The following is a 26,944-nucleotide window of genomic DNA, read 5'->3' on the forward strand; positions in this document are numbered from 1 at the left end:
GAAGGGATTAAGTATACACATTCTCTGTTAAATGGTGCTTGAGTTCTGTGTTAAAACATAGGGTGAAATTGTTTAATACTCTTGACCTACCTATCAAACTTAATTCACAGATCCAAACTTTCCTTTGTGTGGAGTTTGCATTTCCTGCAAGACTCGAAAGCTTTTATTCTTGAGGCTCTGTACTAATAAAGAATACTGTAACCAATTTTAAATGCTGAAAGAAAAAAAAAGTCAAATTCAGATGTCTGCTACTGTGTGCCTGAGACAAATAAATTTCTTCTAACGTAAATGTAAGCTTTGCAGCTATTCAAGTATTACGTATCTTTGGGCAGCCTTTATCTGAATGCTGTCTAATCTTACTGCTTGACTTTAATCTTGCTGCTTACATAAACACATTTCTGCAAACAAATATTTTTCTAGTCTGAATAGACAGTCCTGTAAGTTTCACAAATTTTTAGTTTTGGCTGCAATATGAGATGCATTTAGTGAATATCACACTGGAGAGATCTCTTATTTCATATTCTAATTCTAACTAGTATCTGAAAAGATTTACAAGAAGACAAAACAATCATGCTGCCCTCAGACCAAAAATTACTCCTTCCTGAGAATACAGTGATTTAAGAAATCCCCAGTCTAGATATGACTTAAGTATCACATGTTAGTTCTGGGCCAGCCTAATATCTTTACTGTGGTTAGTGGTCTGCAAGACAGTGCTAAAGACTTTAATTTGATTCCCTGCTTTTGCATACTTGACCAAACAGACTGCTATCTTCATGTCTGTATAACATTTTTCATCCAAGAATCTCTGAAGATGCACAGCAGGAAAACCATGAAGTGTTGCCATTCTTAAGGTGATTTTACACAGAAGGGGCAATGCATGAAATAAATAGATTTTTTAAACTTAAGAATACATCATTACAGGAGAGCTAGTTTTTATTAATGTTAATTGTTTCTGCTAAGGTTAAGCAAATGAACAGCTCTATGTGAAACCTAAAGGATCTTAGCACTCTCAAAAATTGTTATCCTGGGTAGGTCTTTGAAAGTAGTTTTCTTTAATTGGAAGATAGAGAAGAAAGCACAAGTTTTCACTGGTTTGTTGATGTAACTCCACTGTGCTATATTGGCAAAGCTGTAGTTAAACCTGAATGGATAGGCTTTTCAGGATACAAGTTAATTCTGCACAGAGCTACCAGGCTATCAAAAACGGGCTTTGAGAGTAATGTAAAAGCATTTATTAGCTTGATTTCTGTGATGCTTCATAACATCTGTACTGCTTTGTAACTGAGATGGCAATCTTTGAATGAGCAGGGTCACACCTACTTGGCTCAGCTGTGTCCTGAAACAGATGGCATGGCTTATTGGAACAGAGGTATTTTGACAATTATAAGGTTGATCATAATTTTCATAACAACTTTTGTGACAGAGTAAAGCATATTTTACATGGTCTTGATAAACCAACAGCAGATAAGAAGGGATTGTTTAAAAGTAACTGGTAAAGAACAACACAGAGTAAGGTAAAAATAATAATAATAAAAAAAGATTATTAAATATTGTGAATCACAATAACACAGATGGAGAGACCAAGTTAGAGTGGAACATATACTGACTTGATGAGTATGACATTAAAAAGCAAATGCCATTTTGAGCTGTATTACCAAGAACATTCTATATAAAATACATGAGGTCATTACTCTATTGTCTATGCATCAAGTGAAGCTTCAGCTAGAGAACTATTTGCAAATGAGTCCACTGAACTTGCTGACATATATGGTAAGTTGAGTAGTACTCAGGGAAAAGCAGCAAGAGTGCTAATAGTTTTCAGAAATACAACCCATGAGGAATGCTGGTAAGAAAAGGCATTGTCTGATCTATGGGGGAAGTGGAAGTCTGAAAAGAACATGATAAAGGTCTTTCAGTGTTCAGAAGTCTGCTATGAAGTCTGCCTAGGATAAGGACAAGAAGGAATCAGTTTATTTATAAGGAAAAAAGTATTTTGTTTAGCTATTAGGGGTATTAGCTAAAGGTAGTGAAGTACTGGAGTAGGTCACTTATGGAGGGTATAGTATGCTTCTTAAAAAAAATATTCTGGACCAACATCTCTTAGAGATATTCTACACATACTAATCTTGTCTCAAAACAAATTAGAAATCCTGAGATTTCATCCGAATCCAAAACTCTGCAATTCCATTGATTCAAGGTGACATGCAGCCTGCACAGATCCAGTTTAAAATGAGCATATCTCTGTTTGTCATATACAGTGGTGATGCTGAACGGTTTGTCTCCTGCTCACCATCACAATACCTGCTTTTCACCTAAAAAGCACAATACCAGTAACCTATTGCTACATTATATTGACAGATTTGTTTTCGTGGTATCAGTGATTAAATTTAGAATCTAAATTATTGACCTAGCCTTTGTAACAATACCATAAAGAGCTTTTAGGGTTGGAGGTAAGTGAAATTGTTTTGAATAAGGCAAATAGAGAGTGAAGTATTACGAGAGCTAGAAGTAGCTCATTATGTTTTTGTTTGATGCCTCTGTTACAAAATGAGGCATTCTGGGCTAGTTGCACTCTCAATGAATAGCGTTTTCCTCTGGAGTCTGGAAAAATGTATGCATTGGTATGCTTCTACAACAGATTTCCTGAATAAATGCCTCCTAAAACTGTATGTGGAGGACCAGATGTCTATGTCTTTCCTCTGCATAAATGTGGCACTCCAGTTAAAGATCATCTTTTCTTTTATATACAGGATTTATTTTAGCTCCTATTTTGAAGTAATGATTACAATTTTATCAACATCTCTTACAAAGCACTAAGTAATGCCTCTGTGTGTGGTGTGTGAGTGTGTGTGTGCGCGTTTGGTCTGTAACGGAATAAGAACACAAAGAAGCTGAAGAAGTTACAAGGAAGTACTTGTCTTTCAAGAGAAATATGTGAAATGAGTTAGAAGAATGCAGACAGTAACTATCCAGCTTCCTTTTAAAAATGTGACTTGGACTGTATTTCAACCATTCCTTAAACTTTCAGAGTTAAAAAACGAAAAAGAAGAAAACATATTGAAACCCTAACCTATCCTGTATTATTAAAGACTGAAACAGGAAATAGCAATAATGTTATGGGAGGCACTGACAATAAAGCTTGGATTCGTCTACTTTCCACGCCACCAAAACCCACAATGCTGTTACTGCTAGGCATATGTATCTGGAGATTCAGCTTATTCTGTTATTATTCAGTTATAGACCATGGAGTAGAAAAGCTGGTATTTTAAGTTCAAATATTTGCTGTTCATGTCACTGGACCGATGATGCTGAATAACTGCTGCTGAGATCTTGATTTTGGAATAGTTGTCAGAGTTCTCATCTCACAGCTTGTGGCATTTCTTCTTTAGCAGTAGCACACTAAGTTTGCTACCACTGCAATACCCATTTATTGGCAGTAACAGGTCGGGCAGGAGAAACTTGACTTCAGTGATCTGTGGAACAACATTGTCACCTTGGACTGTTTTTCAAACTGTTTTTCAGAGCAAAGGGAAGGTGGGGAGATTGAAGAGGTTGACTTCTTTTATGGCTTCTAGTTTTTTGCAGCAACTATTATAATTGTTTTGATGCTTCTGAGTGTTAGACCATTTCAAATCATGGTGTCTAGATCACAAAGGCAATCAGAGTGCTACCAACTTTTTTTTTTACCTACATTTATCAAACATGAGTAAGTCTTTTGCTTGTACACAGTGTGTTTGTTTCCAGAATTCATAGGGCAGAGGATACATGCACATGGAACTAAGAAATCAGAACCAGAGGGTCAAATTAAAATGTTCACCAAATACAGTGCAGTTTTACAAAGAGAATCTCAGTTGCTACTCATGCCATGTTCTGAGAATAGCCAGCCTTTCAGGGTACATATTTCACGAAGAATTATTTCTAGCAGTTCTTCAAATGGTAGCTTCCTTTGACTTTTCTTTAGAGCCACTGCCCAGTCCTCTTCACATCTAGCTCTGCTTTGAGATGCTCACTGACAGTAGTTACAGTGGATTACAGAAAGTCTGTCTGAGCATATCTGTAAATTAACTTTCATAGCAGAAAGTAACATTTTTCTCTCCTTGAAATCGAATATAATGAAAGACTCTCCAGCCCTGCATAATCAATGCTAAAAGATCCACATCTGAATTTTTAATTGACTCCACAACATTTTGAGATTTTAAAAACAACCATTTAGCCAACAGTTCTCTATTTCCTTTATTCTCCTTGTACATCAGTTCACACATAGAATATATTCCTGTTATTCATTTCACACACACATATATATATTTACATATACATATATACAGATGGAGTCAATTTAGTATTTTTAATTCATAAAATTCAACTAGAACATCCACAAACTTGGAGAGATTGGTCCAAGATCCAAGACCAACCCTTTGGATGTGAAATCAAACTAACTGGAAGTGGGGCAGCCAAAGGACAGAAAGGAAATTCAGAGCTCTATCTGGATAGCACTGTCAATTCCAAACAGTATTTGGCTGATGATCTTATGATCCAGTGGTAGAAGTGCATGGATAAAAAAGTACTATAAAAAGGAAAGTAGTTTTTGGACACAATTATTTTCATTTCCTAGTTTCTCCACATTCCTCAGATTTTAAGCAATGCCTATAGCAAAGTCTACACCTTCTTCTTGCAATTGCACCTGGCCACAATGTGAGACAGAAAAGTAGTCTAGTAGATGTTCCCAAGAAAGTATTTTTATACTAATGAGCAGCAAGAGAACCTGGCATTCTAACTAGTTCTTTTGATGTGGGGCTTAGAACCAAACTCAAGTTCAAACAAGAACTATTAAATCTGGTGTTAAAAATAGCTGAATCCTCTGCTAGGAGAGCTAAAAATCTAGAAGTTGGTCTCCTTTTTATGTATTTTTGAATTTTTTCTCTTTAATTTTGTCAATTCTTCTGCCTTCTTTTCTTTCTGTTGACATGAAGATCAAATTATATTTTAGTATTTGAAGCAATTACAAACAAAATAAAAAAGGAATAAACAAGTTATGATGCATCAGGAATCATTATGCCATGTTATTTAAACCCTCCTTTAATGTTCTGTACTGTATTCAGCTTAGGTTGCAGCATCCATTTTAAGTCTCCATTTAAGCAAGGTGAAATAGCAGAAAAATCATTCTGCTAAAAGTAGGAAAATCTTAGCAGTAATCTTTCAAGACTGGACATGACAGATTTTTGTGACTTGCCCTGCAATATTACATTTGATATTTTTGTTGCTTTTAAGACACTAAGCCACCAATAGCTGTTAGCTGTGATTGGGGCATTTTATTTGTTAAAACTCATTCATGAAAGCAAGCTAAGTGCAGAAATGGTCATTGTAGATACCAGGATAAAAGAAGTAAAATCCCATCAACAATTAAAGTTCAACACTAAAGCAGCTGAACTGGATGAGAAAAAAGAGACTTTCCCATCATGCTTACAACTAAGTCTCCAAGGCAATCACTTTTGACTGGAGTAATATTAGGAAAACAAATCGTAAAACACTAAGAGAACTGAAAAACATTGAGATTCACTTGGGAAAAATACCCTCAAGTGTTATATGAGATAAGCTGAGACATATTCCAGAATGCATATAGAACACTACGTGTGGTCTCTGACTACGAATTACTGAGCTATAGAAAACAATTTTGATGGACAGAGATTGGAAGTGGCAACAGAGAAATAAGAAACTTCAATCTAAAGAGGTCTTAAATGTAAACATGTATATTCTTCTTGGAGAAGTGATGACTATAGACCTAGCAAATAGATCCAAAATATGTATTTTTACTTTACTACTTTCAGCTAGTTGCTGAAACTTATTGCACTTATTCTCTTCACCTCTAAAGTGGGTTGAACAGTTTTCTTTGCTCATGTTTAAAACCTTCTAGTGTCCCTTACAAAAGCCATTTTAGTACTACAAAGTAGCATCTATATCTGTTGCTTTTAATATATATTCTTTCAGCTGAGCTCATAAAGTACCGGAAGCACATTTGTCTTTAAGAACATCTGCTAATGCATTTGGGAAAGTTTAAGATAAATCAAACTGCATGGTAGCAACCTCTAAAAGAGGGTTAGAAAAGACTGGGTAGAAAGGATACGGTACAAAAAGAAAAAAGATAGGTATGCTGCAGACAACCTTTTTTTCACCTCCAGAAAACCACCATTATGACTGAGAGGATCTAGAAATACTTAAGTGCTGGAAAGACTTCAAATCACCTTCCCATTTTAGTGCGAGAGGCAAGGGGATTAGCTGATCTTAAATTCTCTTCCTGAGTGTCAAAAATGGTTTTTGACTCAGAACACTAAAATATCTGTGTTATTATTTGACTTTCACTTTTAGAACTTTGTACTAAATTTTGTCACTTGGTTAACAGGGGTTAGAAAGTTCTAAATGTAAATGAAATCAACAGTAATACTCAGCATAGGTATTTAATATAAATGTTCAGTATGCATATAGATGCTACAGCCATATACATGAATAAAATTAATAAAAATATTAACACTTCATAATGGTATTATTCTAAAATGTTGATGGTTATGTTTATGCTGAATTTGCCCCTTTACTAGTTGTGGATTAGCAAACACAGATTTTCTATTCAGAACTGGATGTAATTTCTCTTCTGGAGATTCTGTCTACTGGTAAACTGTTGATTTCATTTACATTTGAATCATAGTATTCTATAGAAGTGTTCTTTCTCACTTTGTCACCCATCAAAATATGGAAGATTTCAGTTTGTTATGTTGCTGTAGCCCCTTGTATGCTACTGGTGCCTTAAATCCCATTTCTGCTATGTTGGTTGGGCACATCCTCTGGACAGCACCTCCAGGTTTGCAAAATAGGCAGAAGATTTAAGTGAACCATGAATTCCTTATGTGAGTAGAAAGATCAAGACAGCAAGAAATACCACACTGTGGAGACATCACAGTTTAGATGACTTATATTTCCATCCCTCTCAAGCTGCAATTTCTACTCAGACTCTATCCCAAACTTGCAATTTCTCAGTGCTCCAATCTGGAAAACCAAAATAAAAGTGGAAAAAAAATATTTTTCTAACTAACTTTGTTCATGCTAATTAATCTCCGACCAATGAGTACTACTAATTCTTTGTAGTGGTTATAACTGCTTTTGAAGGAAAACTACAGTGATAAAGTATTTGTAATATTCCTACTCATGAGGCGGACTGTAAGAGGCACTGCTTTCTTCACTAACAAATACTGTTAGTCTAAAAGGCAAGGCAAAGTTTAGACTTTGCTCCTACTCCCTGAAACCTTACACAAAATTTAAGATAATTATACACTTTGAGATGTCATAAGACAGTCCTGAGACACAACTCGAATCTACACACTGTTTTTTGAGGTGTTCATTGAACTACAAGTAAAGATATGTTCTCATTTCCTGCAATACCTATGACGTGCTAATGCCACAGTCACCACAGCAATACAAAGAAACAAAATCACTGTGCAGGTGAATGGTATAGTATTTTAACAAGGGCCTCATCTTGTTAGGATTACCTCAGAATGTATCACATAGCAGGGAAATTTGAAAGCAAAATCTCATTGCAAATTTACACTACTATGTATGTGACTAAAAATGCAATTCCAAAGATGCAAAATTTGGAAAAGCGTGGAGCTTTTTCAGTCTACTAACGGTGTATACCCCAATGTCACCAGTTAGTTGTTTTGCTGCTGATCCTTTGAGCAGAAATGTCTTATTCCACAGTGTTTATCCTGTAATCCCATACTGTCAACCCAAGAATCAGAACTCCCAACAGCCAACTTGCCTCCAGCTATTTTACCTCCTTAACAGCTTTCAAGAGGCTGTAATGCACTGTCAATACAAAAGCCACTGGCTTATTGACAAGTGGAACGGGGGGGGGGCGGGAAGAAAAAAAAAAAAGAAAAAAGGAAGGTTTAAAAAACCTGAATTAAGTACCAAGGAAGATAACAAAGGAATGACTCCATGAGGCATTATGAGTTTTTTCACACAAAATGACTTAACATCTTTGAAAATAACGTAACTGGAAGCTATTCATAACTGTGGTACACTTAACAGGTTCTTTGTTTGAAGAAATAGATCAGATCTTAGACACTTTTTTTAGTGTGTGATGCAGGTTATTACCACTGTAATCTACTGGGTTTAGTGCATATAGAAATATGTCCTTCAAATGCCTAGCCCCAGTTAAAAGAGAATCTGCTTTTCCAAAGCAGTAACGAAAGCCTTTTCTTTCAGAAAGTATGTTTATAGCCTTTGAATCACTCCTGTGAAACTATATAGTAGAGATTCGCCTTATAATAGGCATGGCATATCTTTACTTTAGCGGGTGACCATGCCTTCTGCGAGCCAAGGTTGCAGCACTTTATTTTTCATCTGCATCAAGCTAGCTTGGACCCTCCCTCCTTCATGAGGAGACACGGACGTGAACTTGACAGGGTTTTAACCACTAGGGGGCTGTGTGGACACAATCTTTTGGCAACTTCTTGGCCCTTCACTGGTTCAAAAGGGCAAATGGGTTTTTCTGTACGATAAAATGCGACTCTGAAATAATTAACTAGCTTTTTCTTATCTCTTGCTTTTGACAGAAAACACAGCAAATCATGGCTTAATTAGTCCTGTGAATTTTTTTTAAATGACCACAAGTTACTCAAAATCTCTGTTGGTCATGGAACTTGTATAAAAAAATAAAAACAAACCTCAAACAACTAAATCTTAAAAAATGAGAAATCCTTTTGAATCGTTGTCTAGGGCTTGAAACATGCTCTCTGGAGCTCAAGATTCGAAACTAATCCTGATCAAGTGTGGACACTGAAAATATCCTGTCCATAAGCTGATACATATTATGCCTAACGAAGGTATCTGACGCATACCCAGAAAACAGAACTAGATTTCCACAGAACACAGATAACGTTGAGATATAGCCAACCGGTTTTTGTGAAAACCTGGTTTTGATATTAATACAGATAACTTACCCTTCCCTCTTACGACATACATAGGAAATGCACAAATAACAAAGACGGCAAAATACGGTAAAAAGCATGGAAGCTTGGTGATTTACAGGGACATGCTGTTCATTACATTAAGAGTCTGATGTGGTTTTAGTCCATAGCAGATCAGGAAAAATCAGAAGCGCCAAGCAGCTACTTATTTCGTATACTTGACCCATCTCTCGATTCTTCTACATGGCTGTGCGGCCATCAGAACATCCATCCACGCCAAAAGGGAGCAGGAGATAAAATGTCTTGGCATTTGCATTTCACGCTACCTGAAAAGTTCTCCTAATGCTCACTTTATAAACACCCGGTCTCAATCTCGGGTTTATACAGAGCCTGAGGAAGGGACCCAATTTTGGTCGAACTAGTGACACTCAATGCCTTCTTTCACAGGCAGGACACGAGAGGTGGTCGGGCAGGCTCGGCTGTCGGTACCTGTAGCTAAAGCATGACAGCCTCCTGCCACCTTCCCTTTGCCGAGCAACCCAGGCGTCGCATTAGGTGTCTGCCAACTCCCCAACGCCCTGAGAGAGCGGGACAGGAGGGAGAACGCTTTAAATCGCCCACAAGCGGGGATAAGGGAAGGTTTCGCGGAGGAATAAAGGGCGCCAAGCAGCGACGGACGGCCCGCAGCCCTCCTCCGGCCGAGTCGCGGACCGGTCAGGAAGGCAGCCGCCGCGGAACGCCAGCTAACGGCAGCGCCTACTTCCCGCGCCCGGCCGAGCCCCGGGCCCGGCGGTACGTGTGCGGCGGCGGGAGGGCGCGGAACAGTGCTCACTGCCCCTGCTCCCCCTCCCACCCCCTCCTTTACCCGCGCGCGCGCTCCCGCAGGGGTGGCGCGCGCGGCGGCCGTTGTGTGGCTGCGCGCGGCGGGCCGCAGCGCCTGCGTTTCGGCGGCGTCGCCGGGGCAGGGTTTCGCTCGGTTTGGCTGCGTGTCACACACAGATGTGACTCTTGTCTGTTCCCTGCAAACGTACAACCGTGACGGCTCACCTCCTCCCGCCTCCCTCCCCCCCCCCAAACAAAAAAAAACCACCCTTTGACAAAAATTTCTTCAGATCCCACACCGAGCAGCAGGCGCCGCCGCAGCAGAGCCCCGGGAGCTGATGGAGCAATGGGTGGGAAGCGGGAAACCGGCACCACAAGCGAAAACTTTCAATCTGTCTAACTTTTCGCTTCCCTTCTAACGCTCTCCCCTCTCCCCCTTCGGCTCCTTACCCCCTCCTCTGGGCTACGCTTCATTTTCCGTCGTGTCTTTCCCCTCTCTCAGCCCTCCCTCCACCTTTCTCCTTGCCGCTTTCTCTCCCGCTCGCTCCAGCAGCGCCTGAAGCTGATAAGAAGAGAAGCAGCGGGAGAGGCTGCAGCCGCTGCGGGAAGGAACCGGGCGGAGGAGCGGGAAGGAGAAAGGGGGAAGAGGGACGCGGGAGGCAGAGGGGCGGCTAACCCCGCGCGGCGCCGCCAGCCGCCCTCACCGCAAAGTTCGCGGCGGCCGCGGGGCGTTTTTGACAGCTGTGGGCGCGGGCGGCCGCTGCCGGAGCCCCTGTCTGGCACACAAAGTTTGGGCGGGAGGGACGAGGCTGAGGGGATCACTTTTTCGCACCCCCCTCCCTCCCCCCGAGTACTCCTTCTCCTTCCCTCAGCCTTCCTGCCTGCCGCCCTTGCCCGAGAGCGTGGGGTTCGGAGGAGCAACGCTGCCCTTGCAGACCCACTCGCAGCGTTCCCCCGCCGCCTCCCCTTCCCCAGCCGAACAACCCAACAACAAACCAACCTGTGGAGGCTCTAACCCGAACTTGGGTCCCTCCTCCCATCACTTCCAGCTCTCTGCCCAAAGCTCGCTCTTTCCTTTCCTTTTTCTTTTCTTTCTTTCTTTCTTTCTTTCTTTCTTTCTTTCTTTCTTTCTTTCTTTCTTTCTTTCTTTCTTTCTTTCTTTCTTTCTTTCTTTCTTTCTTTCTTTCTTTCTTTCTTCTTTCTCTTTCTTTCTTTCTTTCTTTCTTTCTTTCTTTCTTTCTTTCTTCTTTCTCTTTCTTTCTTTCTTTCTTTCTTTCTTTCTTTCTTTCTTTCTTTCTTTCTTTCTTTCTTTCTTTCTTTCTTTCTTTCTTTCTTTCTTTCTTTCTTTCTTTCTTTCTTTCTTTCTTTCTTTCCTTTCTTCCTTTCTTCCTTTCTTCCTTTCTTCCTTCCTTCTTTCCTTCTTTCCTTCTTTCCTTCTTTCTTTCTTCCTTTCTTTCCTTTCTTTCTTTCTTTCTTTCTTTCTTTCTTTCTTTCTTTCTTTCTTTCTTTCTTTCTTTCTTTCTTTCTTTCTTTCTTTCTTTCTTTCTTTCTTTCTTCTTTCTTTCTTTCTTTCTTTTTCTTTCTTTCTTTCTTTCTCTCTTTCTTTCTTTTTCTTTCTTTCTCTTTCTCTCTCTTTCTCTTTCTTTCTTTTTTCTTTCTTCTTTCTTTCTCTCTTCTTTTTTCTTTCTTCTTTTCTTTCTCTCTTTCTTTCTCTCTTTCTTTTTCTCTCTGTCTTTTCTTTCTTTCTTTCTTTCTTTCTTTCTTTCTTTCTTTCTTTCTTTCTTTCTTTCTTTCTTTTTCTTTCTTTCTTTCTTTCTTTCTTTCTTTCTTTCTTTCTTTCTTTCTTTCTTTCTTTCTTTCTTTCTTTCTTTCCTTTCTCTTCTGCTCGGGCTGAACTTTGGGGTTTGAAGTTTTGGAAGAGTGAGAGAGGGCGGGGGGATAGAGAGGCTCTAGCTGCTGCTGCTTTTTTTTTGGGGGGGGGGGGGAAGTGCGGGAGTGTGGGGGAGTATTTTTGCTTTTAAAATCTATTTTTTTTAGCTCAAATCACCTGAAGGGGAGGGGGGGTTGCGGGGGGTGGTAGTAGACAAGGAGAGAGGGGGAAAGAGAGCGAGAGGCGCTGAGAGCCCAGAGGCAGAAGGAAGGGTGCAGGCACTACCGCTGAGAGGAGATCGAGAGACAGGGGGTGCACTTGACAACCAGCATGCAGAGATGGTAAGAAGTTTCCAGCAGCCTTTCGTTTTCATTCTAGCCTTTACTTTGGTTTGATTTGGTTAATAAATTGCGCAGTAACACAAGCAGCCCTGCTCGCTATCCGGTGTGCTTCAGCCTTCAAATAAACAAGCAGCCGGGGAAAGAGAAGACGTAGGATGATAAATAAATAAACCAGCCCTGTGCTGCGTGCATTGGGGGGAAAAAATGGCTAAGGGGCTGTGCTAAAGTTTTAAGTGAGTTTGGGGGATTGAGATGGGATGTCCATATGCTTTTTACCGCCTCCTTCCCTCCATTAAAGATGAGGGGCTAGGGTAAAAACCCCAAAACAAACCCCTGTGCGTATGTAGGGAGGGAGAGTGAAGATGGAGTGGGGTTGAATAGGACATACGGTGGTCTGATCTTTTTTGGACACCACCTTGTGCTCGGAAATGAATAAGGTTTCCACGCAGTGTAAAGGTAACCGTTGAGAGCGGAGTAAGGAGCTGTGTGCGTGTGAAACAACGCCTGCGGCAGGGAGATAGAAGTGTAAATCCACCTTCCATCTAACTCTTTTTGTTGTGCATGCGCTTGCAGTTTGCACCTCTCCAATCAGTGGTTGTTGGCAGAATTTGCAGAGTTATGCTGATGCCCTAACTGAGAGGGAGGGGGGAAGCCCAAAAAAGCAACTTCGGGCAAGTTTTTTCTGCTTATTTCATGTGCTGTGCAAACTTATGTGTCCTTTATAGCAGGGGTTTTGCATAGGAGGGTTGGGAGTTTCACGACCTCTTAATTTAAAAATTAAAAATTAACATGACTGAGGACCTCATTTGGCTGATTGTTTGCCTGGGTTGTGATGTGAGGATAGGTTAAACATGTGTAATGATAACTGTTCGTATTAACAAGTGGATTGACCTCAGTTAGTGGTGAACAGTGATCAGCCCGCATTCAGTGAAGTGTATTTTCAATCGCTCTTTGACTACTGCCTTGCTTTCAGTCAGCTTTTGTCACCTCACTCCAGGGATGTTATGTATCTGTTGTGTGTGCCTTGAATATACATACGTTCACATGTATGCACACGTGTGTATATATATATGTATATACGTATATGTATATACATATATGTATATGTATATATACACAGCACTCAAACTATAGATAGAGTGTATGTCTGTGTGAATGAAGGGAGAGCTTGAGATGGAGGGTTTGTATTTTCCCCTTCTCTCCCTAACATGCCATGTCTTGTTTCAGTGATCAAAGCCACAATTGGAGTGTAGTAGATGCAACTGTCAAATGCAGGCAACAATAAAAAAAAAAGGGGGGGGGGAAGCAGCATGTGCCCAGGACTGTGGTTACAGTAACACAGACAGAAATTAAAGTGGTTTTGAAAGCAGCATGCGATTTATGATGGTTCCCATTTACCCTAGAGTTAAGCTGTTGTAAAATTGATGCACCAAAGACATCATGTAATAATCTGGTGTACCCAGGATTAAAGAGGCAACGAGTGTCTTTTTGTATGTGTGTCTGGCCGACAGTTAAAATGGTTTGAAGCTATTTTTAAGTAAGAAATCAAAGCAGGATATTACGTATTTTTTTTCTTAACCTGTATGTTAGCTGTGCATTGGAGTTGTTGAAATATTTTTTAGTGGAGTGGGCTTTTATTTTTCATTATCTTACATTTCCCTTCTGTATTATAACCCATTTCTGTAGATGAATTTTAAAATGGGGTAGCATTTTTGTCAATGTTCACAGTTTAATTACTGAGTTCTTTCCAAACAGTAATATTTAATAAGCCTGATCAGCAGATCTGCACAAGAATACCAAGTTCCTGTAAAAGCATGTGGCACTTTCCTTGCCCTCAAAAATTGCAGGAATTTTTAATCTGAAATTTAATGGGCATATGAGCTGTGTGATACACTGCAGTTTCATTTTAAGATGCCCAGTATTAATGAACCATCTAGCTCTGTGTATGTTTTGCTTTGAATTTCTAAGGCACATGAATTTTAAAATTTATTCACTAAATATTTCCAATTATTCATCTTTACCTGATCCAGATGCAGAAAAAATCTAAATGTAATTTAAAAACTAATTTCTTATGGGCAAATCTTGAAACTCCTTTTAAGATTTTAGATTGTGAAGGTGTTCCTTAAGCACACATCTTACACACATAACAGAAAAACACTGCCTTGGTATTATTATTATTTTGTAAAAATACAACACTGTGGTATTTTAGGGGGAAAAATGAGCAGATCTGTGCCTTTAATCACATTGCACGTTTATTATCGAGGTATTTGTGAAAGATGGGTGTGTGATTATGTTAAAGTAAAGGAACAGGCAGAAGCAGAGATGACTCTTGCTATATTAAAATGTAAGTGTTACAGTTTGAATTTTCTGGTGAGTTTTTGAGTTCAGTGCTTTACATAACATTTTGTCCTAATCTTGCTTGCTGTCAGAGATGTTTCATGGTTGTGCAATTGCTGCAGTCAAGAATGCCAATTTGCATTCCAGGAGTGTCATTTGATTACTTTTATCTGCACAGCTCGAAGACCAGCCCAGACCTCTCATTTCATCTTGCCATGTCACGAGTCAGTGCTGTGTCATCTTTTCAAAAATCTGCCTGATTTAGACAAGAAAGAAAAGTACTTTCATGTTGCAGCCGCAGTCCCCTGCTAACTTGTCAGCATCAGGATATGATTCACTTGGGCCCAGAAGAATGGTACAGAGATGCGGGTTAGGTGGTTCAATAAGCCCATGGACAGGTAGTGTGTGACCTCCCAAGAGAGCTTAAGTTAATGAAGAACAGGTCTGCTTAGTTCTTCACACTCTGACCTGGTGCTGTCCCCACAGTTTTCTCATTTGATCTTTCCCAGCAAATTGATCTTTTCTAGTACTTTTTTGCCTTCCAAGTTAGTCCTTGTGGGACTGAAATTAGCAGAGCAACTTAAGTTGGATAATACAGCTGTTCAGAAAAGAAGAAATTGGACACTAGCTCATAAGAGGGGGAGGGGAAAGTAAGCTATTCTTTCTGTTGTTACTCAGATTTTTTTTTTTTTTTTTAAGTTTTATTTTAGAAAACTTCATAGCTGTATTACTTTGGAAGTTAACTTTCTTCTTTATAGTCTATATGGATGGTCCATTGCACACAGCATTAAATGTGTATTGTTTAAATAAACATGGTTGCAGCATAGACTGCAGGTTTGCTTTGGTATTTGTCAGTTGAACTTGCTTGTTAGAAATGATTTGCTCGTCTGTAATGAGGCTTTTACAGTTGTCGTAAGACATTTTAAATATCCATTGCACATGCCAAATATGTTATTTATAGCCTGCTAAATAACTGTAATTCCATAGTATCCAATACTGAAATGCAGTGGAGATTAAACAATAAAAGCCATTACAAATGATATGTGTAAATATGTGTAAATATTATGGTAGGTGAAAATACAGTCAGCAAATTACCACTGGCATTACTGGTTCGCTGGAAAAAACCGTATATACAAACAAGTTGGCTTTGAACTAAAACGTTCTGTACTGAAAACCTTGGTTCTAAAATGGGGCTATGGTATTATCTATCATTCTTTTTTATATTATTTTACTCTTAGTAATTGAAAAGTTGAACGGAGGGTGCGTGTGTGTGTTCAAATACATACATGGCTAGGCTGCCAAACAATGTAAGATTTCAAACTAGAATTTAGTAAATGTAAGTTGGTGTTTATTAAGAGGGTCTTTAGTATGCTGCACAACAAGTAGCATTTAATGTTCTGTATTTCGTAGCAGATGTTCTCACATACTATCCACGTCCTTTCAAGCTACAGAACTGAAAACAATACTTAATGAAAACAAGAACACTTATTATGTAAGGGAAATACTGCTCTAGCTCTCTCGCAGTATTGCATTTAAAAATGGGAAGGAACTGTAAAGGATCATCGGTCAGTTAAGCTCCTCTGAAGAGCTAGAGTGAGCTTCTTTATTTTATTAGATATGCCATAGGTAAGAAAAAGGGGAAGAATGTTCTGAAAAAGGGAAGGCTGATAGCTAACTTTTTTCTGAGCCAAAGATCTGCAACTTAGACTTTGAAGAGGCTTTAGTCTACCTGACATATATACGTGAATGGCAGTGGGATTTGGGCTGACTACAGATCTTGTCAATTTCAGGCAAAAAGAAATGACCAAGAGCAAAGTAATTACATTAAAACAACTCCAGGTAAAATATTGGATTTTATGCAAAACCAAAATTTTTTTTTTCCCCCAAAAGATGGGAGTTTCTGGCAATGTTTCCTTCTGCACGTTGGACACTGTCACAAGAATCTGAAGTCTTTTGTTAATTGAATATTGTTTAATGAAAGAGTCCTGACTTCCAGTCTGCAGGTTTGCACAGGGCTTTTGATTTAATTTGATTTGATAATCACTCTTAGTATGTGTTAGGAAAATACAAAACAAATAGGTTATATCTGTCATTTTAGAAATGTGTATCACTTCCTAATCTAGCCAGGAATTTGTATTTAATTTAGAGGAGTAGCATTTAACATAGCTTAATAAAAAGCATCTGTTTAAACCTTGTATTCTGTGTCAGTTTCATCTCACCTAAATTCTGACATACATGTTCTAAAAAGGCATTGATCATAATTGCTGCTTAATATTTATATGGCAGTTTTTACAAGTATTACGTTGGACAAGATTATTTACCATTTAAGTAAATTATATGATCCAGTGAGATAACTATCAGATTTGTCTCCTGTATCTCTTGCTCAGTAGCTCTCATTATGTGCCTTGCTAGTAAAAGCCTTTATTTCTTGATTATTAGAATCTTAGTACACTCAGGAGTTCTGCTGTAATTTAATGTGGTTGTTCAAAGAGCTTCTCTCGTTCTAGAGTCTTTCCGTAGTACTCTCACCACATGTTATAAATATGTATATTTCATACTCCAGATACATATGCAAATACTTTTTTTTTTTACTCCAGGTAAATCAAAGTTTTTGTGAGAATTCTTTTCATCTGCAGCATCTATTTCAGTACTCCTATGTTTAAATACTTTATGTAAAAAAACCCCCACAAAATCAGGTAACTTCAATCAGATTTGTTTCTGATTTGTTACTTTAGAGAGTTGGGGTTTTTTTTGTTTTTCTTTCGGTTTTTTATTTTTTTTTCTTTCCCCAAGGAGTTACAGTGTTTAACTATGTACTTAAATTTTTGTAGAATACTGTAAAAAGCTAGAGAAGTTTTAAAAACATGGCTGGCCATTGCAATTATTTTTAATTATGAAAACCAGAATGTCCATAATGCTGATTCAAAAGTCACAAGCCAAAAGAAATCAAAATGCCATAAGCTAACCACTATAAAGTTTTGAAGTCACCATGGTCTGGTGCTGTCTGGATGTTCAGCTGTGTTTTTGCAGAGTATTACAATTGGTTATGTCTACAGTTCTGCTGCATATAAAACTTAAGAAGCTACGCCTGTTAGAATTCTTCAGCTATGGGGAAAGTTTTAGATGGTAAGAAAGCGCATTACAGACTGTTATCAGCTGTAAATGAAGCTGAGTGTATGTATAACACACATCATGCTGTCAGCTGGAATCACACTGAATCAGTGTTGCAACTTTATCATATTTGTCGAATATGTATTATTTTGAAACTTGTGATTTGTGCTTTTAGCCAGTGCTTTTTAATGTTGAATACAAAGATGTAATAGCAAACAAATAACATTTTTCCCTTTTTGTGACCTGACATTTGCCAAAGTGCCCCATGCTGAAATTTCTTTTCAGTATCTTTTTTTTTTTTTTCCCCAAAGCCAGACATGTACCCAGACACAAAAGCCTCTGTGTATAGCAAGCTGTTTTAAATATTGTGACTCGACGATGTGCTGTCCTTTCTCTGCTTGAGCCAAGGATCTCTGCTCAGTGTCTGTGGATTACCAAGTCCCTTCTTTATTGTACCTCTTGTCAGCTATTCCTATTCATTTAACCTTTCATTAGTGTCTGTGCAGCTTCACTGTCTGGAAAGACAAGGAAAAACCTAAAGGCCTACTGTCACAGTTATTAGATTTCTCGGTTACATCCCAGCAACCATAAAGGAGTAAGAGTCAACACTATTGTCATGCATGCTGCTATCCTGGGGTGCAACTCTTCTGTGCATGTCAGGGACATGTGCCACATGTTGATAATGCATCCCAGGGATAAATGCACAACATGGGGGATAAACCAAGGTTGGCACTAATGAGCTTTGTAGGAGTTACTGCAAAGACAAACAGTTGTGAAGGAATTTTTCTTAAAACACTGAAGAGATGGACTTGTATTAAGTGTTGCCAAGGCTTGCTTGTGAGGTACTTGTCAATCATGTTAGTTCCATGTAAGTGCCATTTACAAGGTGAAAAAATGTTTTCTATGACTAAGAAATGTACTGCTTTTCCTTTTTTTAATCTGTCAGGATAAAGTGTACTTAAGGAGACCTCAATAATACACTATATGACTATTCTGGCTGTTTACTCATTTTTGTATCAAACCCTGAAAATCTGTCAAATTACTTGGGGGGAAAACAAGTCTGGAAATATGAATTACAATGAATTTAAAAATAATCCTGTTAGCAAAGTTTCAAATTCACTCTTGGTGTTGTAAAAGCATTGACATAGTCTTGTCTGAAGCATAAATTTTGTTGAGAATATCTAGGTGCACCTAAGTGGTTTCTTCTACATTTGCCACCCAAAGAGCCAAAATCGTTAGTTAGGACACTGCTTTCTCATTTTGCTGAGGCACAGCTTCCATTTAGTCCAGTGCAATATTCACATACATTTTGCTTCTAAAGGTCCTGTGAAGCCCATCTTACCTACACTGTTAACCAAATCCAACTGAAAATTCAGCTCTCAGTTTCTACAACGGTAAAAAATATATGCTTATTCCCGACCTCTCTTTGTTGACCTTTTAGCATGCGTCTTCATTACATTTTCATCAGTAGTAGTGTAACAATATGATACATAACTTCATATGACTTTCATAAGGATATTTTTGTCAAAACAAAGTTATACCTACAGATTTATAGTTAAATTATGATTTAATAACTCCCCTTAGTTCTATGTAAAGCATAAGGATCTAAGGTTGGTCCCATTCATGGCAAAGCTGAAAGTGGGAATAAAGCCATTGAAATGAGTGGAGTCAAAGTTATGTGAAACTGTTGAACAAAATCTAGTCACCTCCTTTGCACTTTGCATATGGCATGCTAAGAGGATTGTAAAGGTGATAGGCCACAGGAAAATTCATCCAGCTTCATTGTTTCAGATGCACTGTTTAGGTTGACTCTTCAAAATGTCTGTGGTTGTCATTTAGTAACAGGAATTCTGAGCTTATTAGTTTTTCGCTGCATTTCTGATATGAAAGAAGTGAAGCATAGCTGCAGCTTTTACTTTAATTCAGAACACAGAAGCCAAAGTGGTGAGCAGAATAGTAGCTGATTGTAGAAACAAGTGCTGTAAAGAAAATTGTGTTTGAGAAAAAATTCAACAAAAATAATCTATTTTCCTTGTTTGAACATTGGCAACATTTGTAATGGTGATACTTCCCTCAAATTGAAAGAGAAGCTGTTATATTTTGTGATTTGAATTACACATATTTAAATGGAAGAAAATCTTCAAACATGAGCTGGAACAAATGCGCTAGTGCCCTTAGTTTAAAACATCTTTTCATTACTAGACTGATACTAGCTTTGATGAGTCTAAACTTACTACGTGGTTTCCAAATCAAAGATGAAAGGACCAGTTAGGAATCAAATAAATTTTCCTGTCAAAATGTAGCATTTGACATTTAGAAAGATGTGCTCAGCATGATGAACCACTTCTCTTTACTGCAACTAGCCTGGTGGTTTTTGCATTAAAACTACTTTGAAATTGAATTGAGGTATAATAAATTTAAGGCAAATTAATTAGGAAGTCCTGATTAGTGCCATTTTTGATCCAAGAGAAGTACTTCCCTGAAAGCGCTTTTTTCCCATTTATTGTTAATATTTATCCATTTGTATTGCTAAGTAATTACTTCTGGAGTTGTTTTGGTAGACTTACTGGTCTAAATCCATTGGCTTTGTTGTGGCAGTATGGCAGTTTTATTAAAAACAGGTTTTGTTATTCACCGTAGTGTGAAGTTACTGGTATATTCCTAATCAAATGGGTGTATACCTCAGGCGTCTGTATGTTGGAACAGTTTTGTACAGTAATATACAGCCTACAGTACAGTTGGGCAGTGCTTTTATACTGATCAGATGCCAATTATATGTTTGTAAAGGCCTACTGGTAATACTTAAATTTACAGAATGAGAATCCTAGAGCGGACCATGGAAAATATTTTGCTGGTTTGCTGAAAATGCTAAGAATTAGTAAAAATTAGCAAGTATTACCAAATATTACTTAAGTAATAGGGAAAACTTACAGCTTGCTTCTGTGCTAGGCCGTGACTATATTTCACTTAGCTGTATTTTGACTGTATTTTGAGTTGGCTTTTGAAGGTACTTGGTTTCTGATGTCCCATACAAAACACCTGCTCAAAATAAATGGCACTACAAGCCAGTTGGCTAAGTGATTATTATATAAGCAATGTGAAGAGGTTGAGGAATTTATGTTCATCAGTACAAAACTGGCAATAAGGTTTTGTCAACACTTTAGTGCAAATATTAAAAAGCAATGTCTGAAATTGTACGTTATGTAACTAAAGGCTTCTAAGGGAATTTAAGTCTGAGCTGATACAATTCACATGGTAAGACAGCAAGAAAGTTAAGTAGGAGCAGGAAGCAGTAGCAGGTAAGTTATGTGTTTTTTAAATGTTCCTACTTCTTTACTTAAACTGTGCCGCTTTTTTGACTTTTGCCTTTGAAATGGAAGTTACAGTCTTTGCTATTTCCTCTTATCCACATGTAACTTGTAATACCTTGCATGTCAGCAGTGAATCTTATTTATAAGATGGTATATTTAAGTGATTTATGATATCAAATTCCATAAACAAGAAGTTCTTCAGTTGCTGAGTGGTCACTCAGAGAGAATGCAGCCATGCATCCTTTTTTATTGTTTATTGGAATGCTGTTGGCAGTATGAGGGCAGCAAGGATGGGAGTAAGCTACTTGGTTCTTTATGGTTTGGCTTTGGGGGTCAAAAAGTGGCAAGAAGCCCTTCACCGTCTCCTGCTGATTAATAGCTTTCATGAATACTTTAATAGTAGTCTTTTGATTAAAAATGAGAGGAAAAAGTCTCTGTGATGCTGGTAATGGCAGGGAAGGATGTGTGTGAGGATGGTGGTATAATGGTTAAGGAGCTTGAAAAGGCTTATTATATCTAGTCACCATAGCAGCAGGGCAGGATGCTTGCCTCTTTCCTCTGCATACCTTCTCTGTCTCTCACATTGCTTGTGTGTGGAATACCGTCCACAGGTGTGGGCAGTATGATGGGATGAGTTTTGCGTACTGTGAGTTCTCTGCAGTATTTGAAAGTCACTGGTCTATACAGAGGATTTGTGAGCATGTTAGATAAAGCTGTGAAGCATATGGGCAGTTAATGTCTTCCCACTGTCAGATACTGAGGGTCAAAAAAAAAAATCACTTTTCTCATGCAGTTGTTGCCAGGCCCTTGAAGAATCTAATCGCATTAGACTGCACAGTTTCAAGAGAGAAACTTGCTGAGTGGTGAAGTCAAGAGAACTGCTCTTGTCGTCACCATTATGGATTTAAGCCTCAAGTATGTAATACAACTATTCACCTTCAAACTTCAGTTTTAGATGTAATTGGTTTTCAGGATGGTTTTTGCTCTTGTGGTGGTAAGTTTATAACAAAGCAACACAAATTTAGCCTCATAACAATAAAATTATGCATGTTTCTTTTGTTTTACATTTTGAAAGAGTGATTTTGATTTAATGTGCCTTTAAAAAATGTATCAGTGGCATGTAATGTAAGATAAAGTACAGATGTAGTGGAAATAAAAAGCTTTCAGAATTTCTGCTACAGCTTTCCTCTCTCTGTGTGTGTGTTGTGTGTATGTATGTATATATACAATAAATTATGGTATATACATAGACAATAAGTGTATCTTTGTGAATGTATTAATGTATAAATATAGACATATTTACATACACCCACATAGTACACACACAATACATGCGTACATATAAATGCATATTTTTATGTAAATATGTATGTATGTATAAAAGCTTTCCAGGACAGGCATTTTTGCTGCCAGGAAGGCTTTTGGAGTAGTTCTGGGTCTTGACTAAAAGTAAGACAGACCAATCCTAGAAGGTATCTGAAAATTAGTTCACTGCTAGAAGGGAAGCCAAATATTGTTCCTCTCTTTAATCTTAGGAGAACATTTAGCAAATACTGCTTTCAGTTTGGAGTTTTGTATTTCTCATTTTAGCTTTGTTGTTCTTCAGCTTTCTTATCTGTTCTGTATATTATAAAGCCTCTTTCTCAACATTATCATACAATCTGCTTTGTTTCTTTTGAGAAATATATTGTTATTTTATTCTGTGATTTCAGTATATTCTCATAAGAATTACTTAAACCAAAGCCAGTATTGTGAACTTGTATCTTATAAAGATATTACATTAATGATAATGAGACCTCCTAACAACCAAGCCTCTGATATGTCTCTAATTCTGGAAACTAAAAATGGCCATGTCAGCTCTTGTAGGTGTTTTCCCTGGAAAAGCAGTGTAGGATTGGATTTATAGAAGAATCCCTGCATTTTTTTCTCCTAAATTAGCGATCTCATCTTCTTGAAGTCATCTCTTGATGACTTCCATTTATGATGACAATATTGCATGAAAGGCATGACACTACGCCTTTTGTCATACCTTATGAAAGAAGAATGACCAAAAATGGTCTGGCATTTCATTGGCTTGCAAAAGAGGATCTTCGATCCATTTATCTTGAGTTCTATTGCTGTTATAATGTACGTTGAAGTATATTGTGATTATATTATCATGGGAATGTTTTCACAATGTGCAGGCTTAGTTAGTTATGTTATAGAAAGTACCTCTGTATTTTCTGTGGAAAAGCTTCAGGACTGTGAAGATTTTAGGAAACTGCTGTTCCTAGTAGGATAGTCTTGGGAAAATAAGTCTTGTTTATAACTGAGGTTATTCACAGAATAATGCGAAAATATGTGGTGTTGGCAAAATGCAGTACCATGGTGGGAAAAAAATACATGAAAATTTCATAAATTATATAAAGATTAATGGAAGGTCAGTTAGATTTAAGTCACGTCGTTTAGCAGATAAGTTCTTTTACTACCATTCATCTAATTGTAGTGTTGCCAGTCACGGAGATAGGTATGCAGAAATGCTGAGTCCCATTTGAACAGGCACAGGTGCTGTTTAACTCAGTTTCACAGTACAAGTGGGTGCATTTGAGGCATTATATAGTTTTATTGGAAGCAGTGGGTGTTTTCTTACAGGGTTTGCACTGTACTCATTTGGCCTTTGGTACTTAAAAATCTCTTAGTTAACTACCATAACTAAGTTAACTTCATCCCAGGATGTCAAGAAAATGTGTTACAAAGTTGCATCATGGGCCAAAGCCAGATAGCATTGTTGGGCCTTTCTCAAATAGAAACATGGGATGTTTGTGGCAGTTCAGGACCGAATGAACAAATTTCGTTTGCAGTTTATTTAAAATGAGCTGATGAAACAGGTTCTCTGTCTTTAAAGCAGTCAGTACCAGATCTCACACTGACTGCAAAAAAGCTTTTGACTTTTTTAGTTCCTGATTCTTGTGAATATACCTACTGAATACTTACTGCAAGGTAATCTTTAGTAGGAGTTTGCAGCTTGTCAACTAATTTGCACTGTCCTGATCATATGTACTTCACTTTCAGTGTTGTTAAAGCTGCATGACATGAGCTGCAAGCTAATTGATATACTGTGAATCTGTATCCTGATCACCTAATGGTTTCTTTTTTGTGTATTTTTAATAGGAGTGTTTTGCCTTTGGCTGTCATGAGCTTAATGTCCAGTTGTAACCAGAGCTGGAAAATGGTAGGGCCTTGATATTAACACTTTGCTCTGAAGGGATCGTGGGAACTTGAATCATGGTATATATTCGAAGTTTTTTTAATGTCTTATGCTAAAGACAGCCACTCCATGAACAGTATCTGAGTCACAAGGCTAGTTACCCAAAACCTCATAGAACTGAGGAAATAAAAGTGTCTGGAAAAGAGGTCCATTCATCCTTCTACAGTAGTAGAAGTAGTCTTGTAAGAACTGAAAAAGGAGGGCAATTGTATTAAAAGTGATAGCTGCTGAAAGAAAGAAAAACCAAAACAACAAACCGCTAAAACTGAATATATATCAGTAACTGTGTGGTCTGCATAATACTGTCGTCTGTAGCATGTAGTAATATGTTGATGTAAAGGATGGAAATGCGCATAGTAATGTTATTCTGTGGTATACTGTGATGTTCTCAAAATACAAGTCTGTCTTAAATAGAGCAAAATCTATGGATAGCCTTCATAAAATCATAGACTACCATGTTGGAAGGAATCTCAGGGATCACCTGGCCCAACCTTTATTGGCAGAAAAAGTTTTTTCTTGGCAAAAACTTAATCAGGTTCATCAGTGCAGTGCTCTGTATGATTATTTGCTGTTCTGAAGTGCATTATAACACTGAGTGCACTGAATTATAGTATCTTTGTATTTATTCGTTCTAGTGTTACACGGTTACTTATTTACAGCACTTGAAATGCACCAGTGCCTTTTGCATGCAGGATCAGTGTCTCCAAATTATGCAGGATGAAGTCTTCACTTCAGGTGAGGCTAGTTTTCTAAATGTACTTTTGTGTTTGTGAGACTGAGAGAAGTAGCAGTGTAGTTTCTGAGGCAGCACAATTTAAACAAGTCTAACACAGGTTGATATTTCTGAGGTGTATTCACATGTTGTCAACTTTGTTTCTTTCTTCCCCAAGATTAGGTTATTTTTTTTCCTGCTGTGTTCATGAACTGAACTGATGTTGAATGTGGCCTACCCACCTACCATGCAAGTTGTTAAGCAGGCTGCTTCTGGGGTGATGTTAAAGGTACTGGTTTTAACTGAGAAAGGCTTAAATGATTTAATTGTAAGTGCCATGTTAGCCCTATGACTATAGTTGTAATGAACAAACACTCAACTCTTCCATCTTGAGAGGGAAGAGGCATCTGGTGCTGTGGGTTTTTCATGGGAAGCCCTGTCTTCCTCATACAAACAGTGTGTGTGACATCACAAGCACACTCTTTCCAAGAATTTGGCAAGGGCCATGTTTTTTGTCAAGTATCTGAAAGAAAAAAAAGAGGGTTATTGTCAGGTTTTGCCTAGATGGGACATAGTATATAGAATCATAGAATAGTTAGGGTTGGAAAGGACCTTAAGATCATGTAGTTCCAACCCCCCTATGTCGCATGGGCAGGCACACCTCACGCTAGACCATGTTGCCCAAGACTCCATCCAACCTGGCCTTGAACACTGCCAGGGATGGAGCATTTATCACTTTCTCGGGCAACCTGTTCCAGTGTCTCACCACCCTCACAGTAAAGAACTTCTTCCTTATATACAGCCTGCACTTCCCCTGTTTAAGTTTAAACCCATTTCCCCTTGTCCTATCACTATAGTCCCTGATGAAGAGTCCCTCTCCAGCATCCTTGTAGGCCCCCTTCAGATACTGGCAGGCTGCTCTGAGGTCTCCACGCAGCCTTCTCTTCTCCAGGCTGAACAGCCCCAACTTTCTCACCTTGTGTTCATAGGGGAGGTGCTCCAGCCCCCTTACCATCCTCGTGGCCCTCCTCTGGACTTGCTCCAACAGCTCCATGTCCTTTTTATGTTGAGGACACCAGAACTGTACACAGTACCCCAAGTCGAGTCTTGTGACAGCAGAGTAATATGCTGACACAGGAAACATTTCTGCCAACAGTGCTACATCATCTAAGTAACATTAGCTATGTTGACAGAGGTAGCATTGCTATACTGCTTTTGGAAAGTCAGTGTATATTTTTTGTTTTATTTTTGTCTAAGAGTGTGAAATTAAAGAAGTTATGCTGTTAACTTTTATAAGATAGGTACCAAAACTGAAGGATCTGGTTTGTGTTTCAAGAATATGTAAGCTGTTTTCTAAACACTTGAAAACCCTAAAAAAAATACTACTGTGTCTTACGCAAATATTAGCTTCATGAATTTCAGCCTGGAAAAGCCTATTAATGATGATAATTTTAACTTAAGGCATACTTTCCAAGATAGCTGCCCACAAATTTATGTACTCAGAATTTCATTTATAGAGACAGGTTCAATGTTCCCTGTTACAGAAAACTGCGATCACGGGACCTCCTGTTGAAAAAAATACATTAAAAGTACTACTTTGTAGGCAAGATGGCAGAGCAAGGAGACCTTCTCAAACATCTGAAAAAGCTTATTTAAACTAGTTGAAGTCTAATTCTTCCTGTATAATGAAACAAGACATCCAGAAGGTTAATCCTTATGGACATTCCCATTATATATCATTTGGTGTCTTGTTGGTTTCTTAAATGAAAACTAGATGCCTAACTGAACTGCTCAGAGTTCACTTATTCTGAACTTAGCCCTAAAGGCCCTTCCAGGGGCTATCGGTTGAAGACATGTTGATGATATATCTTTGACACTAATGTTCTTTTTTTTTTCTAATGCCAAGATAAGTACTACTTGTTTAATCCTTGCCTAATTTATTTTAGAATTGATAGAATTTGGTGTTTCATCCCAGATTTAAGATCCCATGCCCAGAATCATTAAAGAAATCTTCCTTGATTTATATAAATGTTTTGTCATAATGTAGTCTTTAAGGAAGAATTACACCCTTTCACAAAAAGAAAAGAAACCATTCAAAGGATTGCGTTTCTTTTTCTTAATTTGTAATATAGCCCATTTTGGTGCTGCAGGGGAATATTTTTTTCACTCCAGCTTATGAAGAGTGTTTCAGCTGAATATGCTCATACCTTTAAAAATCATTTGGTGTGAGAACTTT

The 26,944-nt window shown here is 38.1% G+C and overlaps 1 protein-coding gene across 2 annotated transcripts in view; it reads left to right on the forward strand.

Moving 5' to 3' along the window:
* Nucleotides 1–11,879: 11,879 nt before the first annotated feature.
* The window catches only part of BNC2 (basonuclin 2), a 333,331-nt gene continuing 318,266 nt past the window's right edge, over nt 11,880–26,944 (forward strand). For both annotated transcript variants that reach the window (XM_030470480.1, XM_030470479.1), the window contains exon 1: nt 11,880–11,990. In XM_030470480.1, the coding sequence (XP_030326340.1) occupies nt 11,988–11,990 (3 nt within the window). In that variant the 5' untranslated portion in view covers nt 11,880–11,987. The remainder of the gene's footprint in view (nt 11,991–26,944) is intronic.

Source organism: Strigops habroptila, chromosome Z (genome assembly GCF_004027225.2).
Source record: "Strigops habroptila isolate Jane chromosome Z, bStrHab1.2.pri, whole genome shotgun sequence".
NCBI lineage: Eukaryota > Metazoa > Chordata > Aves > Psittaciformes > Psittacidae > Strigops > Strigops habroptila.